The sequence below is a fragment of the Elephantulus edwardii genome, unplaced genomic scaffold (assembly GCF_000299155.1).
Source record: "Elephantulus edwardii isolate Elephantulus edwardi_28Jun2011 unplaced genomic scaffold, EleEdw1.0 scaffold00185, whole genome shotgun sequence".
NCBI lineage: Eukaryota > Metazoa > Chordata > Mammalia > Macroscelidea > Macroscelididae > Elephantulus > Elephantulus edwardii.
In genome coordinates, this window is record NW_006399935.1 from 1,659,108 (window position 1) to 1,668,379 (window position 9,272).

The following is a 9,272-nucleotide window of genomic DNA, read 5'->3' on the forward strand; positions in this document are numbered from 1 at the left end:
TTCAACCAGCCATCCGCACTGGACCCTCCTGGGAAAACACTTTGCAGTCCAGAGGGGAGCAAATGACAGGAAAATATCTTCCAACAGAGCAAGAAGGCAAGTAGCTGTAACCCATGACCACCAGTAAGGTGATAAAGAGTCCTCCCTTACCCCCTTTACATCTACGCCCCTGTTCAGCATGAAGACGCCAGAGAGTCGGCATCCAATTCCCAAATCAATAAGATGGCTGGTTTAATTACTATTGGAAAATGCATGTCATTCCCCTGTAGCATCTGGTCCCCACTGGACCCTCATCATTTCCTTCACTTGCTCCCCCCACAGACCAAACTGTGCAGCTCTTCAACTGCATCCTGGCCCATCCTCACCCTTCTGCCCCCAACCCTCACCTCCTTGTACCCCCAATATGTTTTTCCCAGTAAAATAAATGCGAAAAAAAGAAATAAAAATTACAGAAACTAAAATATGACCTTGAGTCTATCCTACTCGGATTTGAAAACCATCTCAGGAACAAGTTTGAAGACTTGAACACTAATGAGGATATCAAGGATATCATCTATGAAGAACGCAAAAGGTCATTACAAAGTCAAGAGGAAGAAAAGACCAAGATGGATGTCAGATAAGACTCTGAATATTACACTAGAGTGCCAAGAAGCCAAAGCAAAGGGAAGAAATCAAGAAGTTAAGGAGCTTAACACCAGATTTCAAAAGGCAGGATGGGAAGACAAAGCATTATAATGAAATGTGCAAAGAGCTAAAGTCAGAAATTCGTAAGAGCCAAACTCACTTAGCATTTAAGTTGAAGGAACTGAAGAACAAATTCAAACCTCAATTTGCAATACTTTGCAAAGAATGCTTTGGGCAGAATATGAAATGATCCAGGAAGCATTAAAAGATGATGGAAAGTGTATACAGAATCATTGTACCAAAAGGTACTGGCGGACACAGAAGAATTTCACAAAACAACATATGAGCAAGAGCCTATGGTGATGAGGAAGAAAGTCAAACTGCTCTGAAAGAATTGGCAAAAATAAGGCCCCAGGAATTGACAGCATTCCAACGGACGTATTTCAACACATAGACACTGACCTGGACGTGCTCACCAAGTTTTGCTAAGAAATCTGGAGGACAACCACCTGGCCAATTGAGTGGAAGTGATCCGTATTTGTTCCTATTACAAGGAAAGGTGACTTGGCAGAGTGTGGTAATTATGCAACAATATCATTAATATCACACACAAGCAAGATTCTGCTGAAAATTATTCAAAACTGACTGGAGCAGCACATCAACAGAGAACTTCCAGAAGCGTAGGCTGTGTTTAGAAGGAGATGTGGTACTAGGGATATTAAAGCTAATGTAAGATGGGTCTTGGCTGAAGACAGAGAGTACCAGAGGAATGCCTATCTGTGTTTCATTGACTATGCAAAGGCATTTGACTGTGTGGATCACAACAAACTCTGCCTAAGTATGAGACAAATGAAAATCCAAGAACACTTGATTGTGCTTATGTGAAACCTATACTTGGACCAGAAAGGAGTAGTCAGAACAGAGGAAGGAAACACTGCATGGTTCAAAATTAGGAAGGTGTATGCCAGGGATGTGTCCTATCTCCATATGTTTTCAATCTGTATGCAGAACAGATGATGCAGGAGGCTGGGCTCTATGAGGAGGAATGTGGCATCAGGATTGGAGAAGAGTCATCAACTATCTGCACCATGCAAATGTCACAACCTTGCTTGCTTGATATTGTTCCTCTTAAATACATGGCTATTGCTGGGCTGAAAGTTGAGCTTTCGACATGACTTTTGCTTTAGTGTTATAGTCTTGGGAGTTCCATCCATCTCCATTGCAGTATTGACTGGCCAACTTAATGTCTTTGAATTTTGTTTTTCATTTCCCACACTCTCTCTTGATTCTTTTATTGTGATCCATTCTAGAGTGGTCAGCAGGAGAAGTGGGCATCATCTGGTTCTCATCTGAGGGTTGTGAAAGCTGAGGTTTGAGGCGTCCATTAGCGTGTTTAATTGTTTCTAAGCATCTTTGTTCTTCTTCTTTATTCTTTGTTTCTCAGTTGCTTTTATATATGCTGTATGGTATGGATCTTGCTTCAAATAGAATAGCTGAAACAATAAAGTCAAACAGTAACAAATGTGATGATGGCACAAGACATGGTAGTCTTCTGTTCTATTTTAAATAAAGTCGTTATGAGTCAGAACCAATTCCATGGCACTTAGCAACCACATCTAGTGGGTATTTTTTTTCCTGGCTGCTGCTGGCCATTATATCTCAGACTAGATTGCTCAATAATATAAGGGAGGCACCTCAAGGAGGGCTCTTGCAAAAAAGCACTTCCCTCCTTCACTTCCTGTGTTTGTTTATTAATTATAACAGGAGACATTAGAACCTCATTGCAACATAACTCATCTTCCCCCTCCCCCCATGCCCTCATTTAAAAAAATTTTTTTCTACTAATTTATTTACAAAATTCAAACACAAATTTGAACAAATTCTTTAAATTTCCCTCACCACCCCCATCAATTTGTACAACCCAATGATTAATCCACCCTTCCCCCTGCACATCCACATGCTGCTGCTTCCAGCCTCTCCCACCCCTCCTGGATCCTTATACTCATTCTACAATAAGGGTTTTATACAATATTTATCCTTATGGGACTGAGTTAGTTCACTCAGCAAAATGCTCTCCAGTCCCTCCCAAGTTAGGCAATAATTTACAAAGTTATTTTTTCCTGTGTGTTGCATACTATTCCATTGTGTGAATGCACCATAATTTCTCAATCCATTCGTTTGTGGTTGGATATCTGGGCTGTTTCCATGTTCTTGAGATGATGAATAAAGCGGCTAGGAATATTGGTGTACAAATCTGTTTGTGCTTCAGTTCTAATATTTTTAGGGTATATTCCAAGTAGTGTAATAGCTGGATCATATGGAATCATCTTTAAAAAACAATGTGAAATAGCAAGAAGTTGGAAACAACCCAGGTGCCCATCAACAAACAAATGGATAGAGAAGTTGTGGTATATTTACACAATGGAATACTATGCTGCATTGAAAAACAAGGAACTCATGAAATATTATTCAAAATGGGTGAGCCTGGAGGACATTATGCTTAGTGAAATATCTCAGTCGCAAAAGGACAAATATTGCATGGTGCCACTGTTGTAAAATGGGACTGATATCAGGGTTGGGGTAAGACTGAGAAAAACTGGATAAATTTTGTATACTGCACTGAAACAGATGAGGGAGTGAATAATTTAAAAGTGATGTATAATAGTGTGTTATGGTTATCACAAGAGTCCACAATTAAGGTTGCATAGTGGAATGTACTTGGGGTGGCGGGAGGGGTGCAGGGGGGATTGTGTACCAGGGAGGGAGTGTTTCCTTTACTGTTGAAAGAAAGAAGCGAACTGGGTGGGGGGGGGGGGCGAGAGGGTTGGGCGGAGAGAGAAGTGCAGCAATGAATGAATGGAAATCCAAAATCTCTGTAAATGCTCATTAAAATTATTAAAAAAAATAAAGCTTAAAAAAACAAAACAATGTGAACTGGAAAAATAGAATTACAAAGATTAAGCATATTACATATCTGGATGAACTGATACATGTCAATTTGATACACTCAGTGGAATCACAAAAGAAAGGGGAAGGGATCTCTTTTCATAAAGATTGTAGACTTGAAAACCCTGTGGAGCTCAGTGCTTCTCTCTAGCACATGGGGTCACCATGAGTCAGAATCAACTCAGCAGCAACAGATTTGTTGTTAGGTGCCATCGAGTCGAGTAAAACTCATAGGAACCTTCTAAACAATGGATCTACACCCTGTCCTATCCTGTACCATTCTCACAATGTCTGACACACTTGAGTCCATTGCTTTACTGTCAATCTGCCTGGTTAAGGGTCTTCACCTTTCTTTCACTGTCCATCCACCTTCCCAAGCATGATGTCTGTCTCCAAGGAATACCCTCTCCCAACCACATGTCAAAAGTATATAAGACTTTATCATTTTTGCCTCCAAGGAGCACTCTTTCTGCACCTTTTCCAAGACATATTTGTTTGTTCTTGTGGCAATCCATGAGATATTTAGTATTCTCCTCTAACACCACAGTTTAAAGGAATAAATTCTTCTGTAATCCTTATTCACTGTCCAGCTCTCAGCAGCATAGCAAGTGCTTGAATTGTTCTGTTGGGGAAATGATCTGCATATTGCTAATGATGTTGTAGAACTTTATAGTTCTAATTAGTACAGCTCTTGTCTGTCAGTTTGCTGTATTGCGGTTTCTTCTGGGTGCTGTGAAAGCTGTACCACCAGAATTTCAGATGCCAGAGAGGTCATTTATCGTGGACAGGTTTTAGTAGAGCTCTCAGATTAAGAGAGACTAGAGTGTAGAACTGGCCATCCATTTCTGAAATAGCAGACCTCTGAAAACTCTAGGAACAAGAAGAACATGGTTAGTTATAGTATTAGAGGTAGAGTCCAGATTGGAAGTCATCCAATATGAGGAGAAACAACTGCAACAAATTCACAATTACATGCTGTTCATCAGAGAGCTTGACAATGCCTAAAGGTGACAGAAGAAAAATTGATGCCTTTTAGTTGTGGTGCTGGAGAAGAGTTTTGAACATACCATGGACCACCAGGAGAACAAATAGGTCTGTACTGGAGAGGGTAAAAACAAGTTTCTCCTTGGAGACTAGGATTTGGAAGCTCTGTTTGAGCTACTCCCTGAAATAACTGATCATTATTCGGTTCTTTTTGGTATAATGACTGCATATTCCTTTCATCTTCTTTTGATGCTTCTTGGATTTTTCAGTGTTTTGCTCCTAAGATCCGTAGGTTGCATCTTGTTGTGCCTGTTAGTTGCTGTTGCATTGGCAACGACTCATAGTGACCCTATAAGTAGCATCTGCATCTTGCCCTGTCGACCGTATCCTGTGCTGCCTTCAGACTCTGATATGCTTGAGCCCATTATGTATGGAAGCTTGCATTTCCCCCCTCCTTTATATCTTTCCCTCCCTCATATTTTTCTAAACTTCTTTCAGCTTGAGAAATATACAGTATATTCTTCCTTTTTGGATTTCTAACTCAGGGTTTTTGCATCATTATAGTTTTTTTCTTTGTCGTCTTGAGCTGCCCTTTGAAAACTTTTGTTGGTGTAGAGAAACTACAGTGCAAAGAAAAAATGATGACAAAAGAGAGCTCACTGATGATTAGATGCTGTCATTTATGTTATGGACTGACAATCAGGTGATTCTGTACAGCATCAGAAAACAGAACAATGGCAATACATTTTTGCTAGTACAAAGAAAATATTTACAACCCTTAATTTTGTTCCAATTAACAAATAGTGGTGAAATCCTGAATAGGATCTTAGAGCAGAAAATGATTTTTTAGGCTCTTGTAGTAAAAAAAAAAACAAAAACACAACAAACCAGTAACCATTGCAGTTTCAAAATCCGAGGAAAGCAGTTTATTTTTTAAAAAGTTTCCATATAATTATTAATATATTGATTCATATATTGCGATAGAAATTTATATATATATTAATGTATTCAGCAATTCATCTTCTTGTTATTGTGTACCATTGAGTCAGAACTGACCCATTACTGACCCTCTGGTGAGTTTTCAGAGGCAGTTAATTGCGTGGGAGAAGGTTGAGCCTCCTCCTCCGTCAGAGCAGCTTGTGGATTTGAACCGTGTGCCTTCAGGATTGCAGCACAGCTTCTTGCCACTAGGCCACCCAAGCTTCACTTTGTATATGTACTTTGTGCTCTATTTGTACTTTGTGTTTTATACAATCATTCATATAGATTATATTTTATATAATTACCGTTGTTTTATGCCTCCTATCATCTGGTCTTTTCAAGTCCCCATTGAACTTCCCTCATTCCTTCACACCCCCTTGCACCCACTAACCTCTGCGATCCCAGTGACTTTCTCCTTTTCCCTTTTTCTGCCCTTCTTCTTTCCTTTTTCTTTTTGAACATTTATACATATCTTCCTTAGTTAGCCTCCTATTTTCACAATTCTGGCTGCATGCAAGAAAAGTGGATTATTAAGATAGACTGTTGTGGAAGGAAAAAAGATGATAGGTAAAGAAAGGAGAACAGAGCTGCATCGCTCACCGACCCGGCGCTCTGAGGCAAAGAAGCTCCTGGGCTTGGTGTACCCTGAGCGATGGAGGCTGTCAGGTGCATAACTGGAGTCCAGAACAGGCTATGGGATTCCTCACCAAGATCCGGTCACACATCCACATAAGACCTGGCCAGTTAGAAGCTCTCAAAGAGTTCCACGAGATTACTGCAAGGGCAGCAAAGGACAAGCCTGGCCACATTAAAGACATGAAGTGTGTGGATTAGAAAGAACTCAGCAACACTCCTGCTTGCCACAGAATAAAAAAAAAAGAAAAAATTACCAGAACCAAAGGAGCTTAAGTCTACTTGACATACCAGAAACGTTCTAATGGGGAATGGTGCTTCATTTGTCTTTACTGTTTAAAGTTTGGGAGTTGAGGGAGGAGAGAGATTTAGTACTGCCTCTGTTCATAGGGTAAAGAATGTGGGCCAATGATGGAGAGCCTCTTATTTTCATGATCGGGGTCAAAGAAATATTAATTTCAACAACAACGAAAAAATTTGGTATGCAAACCATTATAAAAAAAAGTTTAAAAAGATATCACACTGTCTATCAGTGGCTTGTAGATAGATAGTGCTTGATGGAAATAAATCAAAACATGAAAGCTTAAAACAATAAAAGAAAAAAGAAAGGAGAACGAGGGCTACCAGCAGGACAGCTTCTCTCGAGACTCAGAATGGCTGCATCCTTTTGGAAATGTATACAAGTTATAATATTAACGTTTCCTTCACATCAAGTTGCTAAAAGGGGGTTGTTGATACGTCTTGATTTTACAGGTGTCTTTGATATAAGAATCTTTTGATATGGGTCATGAATCCAGTCGTAGTAGGACACAGAATATTTACTCACAGGCACGGAAAGGAGGGAAACCCAAACGTGCTACTTCAGTGTATTCTTAGTGACCAAGGCAATAGAAGCCTTCAGCCTAGGTCAGTGAGGGATGAAAACGGAAATGAAGTGCGCTCAAGACAAGTGCTCTAAAAAAAAAAAAAAAAAAGACAAGTGCTCTTTGTTCTTTGTTGTGAACAAAAGGCCTGAAGCCCCTCTACCACTATCGACAGTTATCAAAGTTCATCGAGTTTCTGGAGGCATGTTGTTTAGGAAGTGGATGCAACAAGATGGCTTTTTTTGTTGTATGAAAATATCTACATTCTATTTCTTAACCTTTTTTTTTTTTTTTTTTAGATTTCATACATGAGCTTATTTATTTGCCACACATAGAAGGTTCGATTTCTGACTGGATTCGGCTTTGGAGATAGACGCTCTCAGAGAGGACAGCCTCCGTCTCTCGGCGATCTGCGCAGACGTTTTTCTTTGGTTCCTTTGTTCTCTTGGCCAAAAGCTGAGCGACCTCTGCGGCCTCCTTCTTATTCTCCCCAGGGCGCTGTTGCTTCAGCAAAATGCACCAGCGCTTGTGCTGCAGAACATGTGGAGTAACAAGACGCTGAATTTAGGGTGCTTTGGTCCTGGGTTTCTTACCTTCTTTGTTCAGTGGCTTTCTCGCAACATATTGACAGACATCATCTTCCTTGGAGAGACTGAAGAGTTTGTGAATTCCACTGGCTCTCTTGGGCCCCAGGAGATGAGGCACAGTGGTGTCAGTCAGTCCTGGGATATCCTTCTCCCCTTTCTTGACAATAACCAAGTTGAGAACACCCAGCTTGGCATCCACAATGCAACCCCGGATAGATTTGTGCGTCCTCTGTCCAGTTCTCCATGATCTGTGACGGAGTGCCCCTTACTCAGCAGGAGGCGAGCTCAGCCATGGGTCAGAACACCCTGCTTCATGGGAAAACCCTGCTTGTCGTTTCCACCGCTGATCCGGACAACATATCCCTTCCACTCGTCACCGAGAGAGTCAGCAACAACTTCTGTGGCCATTCGCTTCTCATCAAATGTACGAAGTTTGCGTTCATTGTCCACTTCAAAGAGATTTTGGCAGCCAGTGGCTGAGTAAGAGATGTTCAGCTTCATGGTGAAGCAGCTGATTGCCCCAGCGGCACCAGGAAAAAGAGCAACTTTAAAAAAAAAAAAGAATGAGCACAAATGAGGATCTCTTCCAGTCAGTTGGCCAGGTGTCTATTTTCCAAATTTCTTGGTGTGGGTGAGTGTCTTAGAGCTTCATATATCTTTTGAACTGTTACTGAATGCAAGGGGTTCTCTTCATAGTCAATTACGAATAAGACAGGTGGATTGCAATCTACAAAGCACTTTATTGCAGATCTGGGAGAGCAGGGAGAATCCTCTCAAACCCGCCTCTGTCTAAGACTGGTCAATGGCTTTTATTCTTGGGCTAGATGTTAGGTTTGTCCTGGAGAGGGTTAAACCAGGCTGTTCCTTGGAGGCAAGGATTCTGAAGCTTTGTCAGACATACTTTTTACATGTTGCAAGGAGGGACCAGTCCTTGGAGAGGGCTGTCATGCATCATGCTTGGGAGGGTGGAGGGGCAGTGCAAAAGAGTAAGATTCTTGATGAAATGGGTTGATTCAGTGACTGGGTTAATGGTGGTAGCTGTGTCAGAGACAGTAAGATTTGCATAAAATACAGCAAGGTTTAGGACTGTTGTACATAAGGTCTCTATGAGCACAACACAACACAACAGATGTTAATTCAGTTCAAAGTCACAGGATTTTTACATTAAAAAAGAACAATTTACATACAGCTACTAGCAAACAGACAAGTTATGGTATAGTTTATATGTTTGTTGTTGTTATGTGCCATCGAGTCGTTTGCGACTCATAGTGACCCTATGTACAACAGCCCTAAACCCTGCTCTAGCCTGTGCCAATCTCATGGCCTCCGACACACCCATACTGCTTCAAAGGTAAACGCTAATCTAGGAAAGACATATTTCTCCTCCTGATAAACAAGCAGCTTAAAGTGCTTTCCAAAACTAAAGAAAGAGAAGTAGTTTCTAGGGCAAAGCAATTAGTTTTGCAGGCCAGAGGCAACTGATATCAGTTTTAAGATGATCCCATATGTTTGAACAAGCCTGAACTTAATACCACTCTATCAGAACCATCTCAACCTGGTGTTTTATCAATTCCTGGAATTGAATTTTTTGCTAATGTCTTTAATTAAGTCTGAAATTCTTCCCCCCCCCTTTGTTAAGATCCCCCCATACTAA

At 40.8% G+C, this 9,272-nt stretch overlaps 1 protein-coding gene across 1 annotated transcript in view; it reads right to left on the minus strand.

Annotated features, from left to right (window-relative positions):
- LOC102875324 (EGF-like module-containing mucin-like hormone receptor-like 3-like) overlaps window positions 1–8,119 on the minus strand; it is a 120,919-nt gene extending 112,800 nt beyond the window's left edge. Inside the window, exons 1-2 of the mRNA XM_006896408.1 lie at window positions 7,922–8,119; window positions 7,358–7,562 (exon numbers count right to left, since the gene is read on the minus strand). Of these exons, the coding sequence (XP_006896470.1) occupies window positions 7,358–7,562; window positions 7,922–8,119 (403 nt within the window). The remainder of the gene's footprint in view (window positions 1–7,357; window positions 7,563–7,921) is intronic.
- Window positions 8,120–9,272: the final 1,153 nt, after the last annotated feature.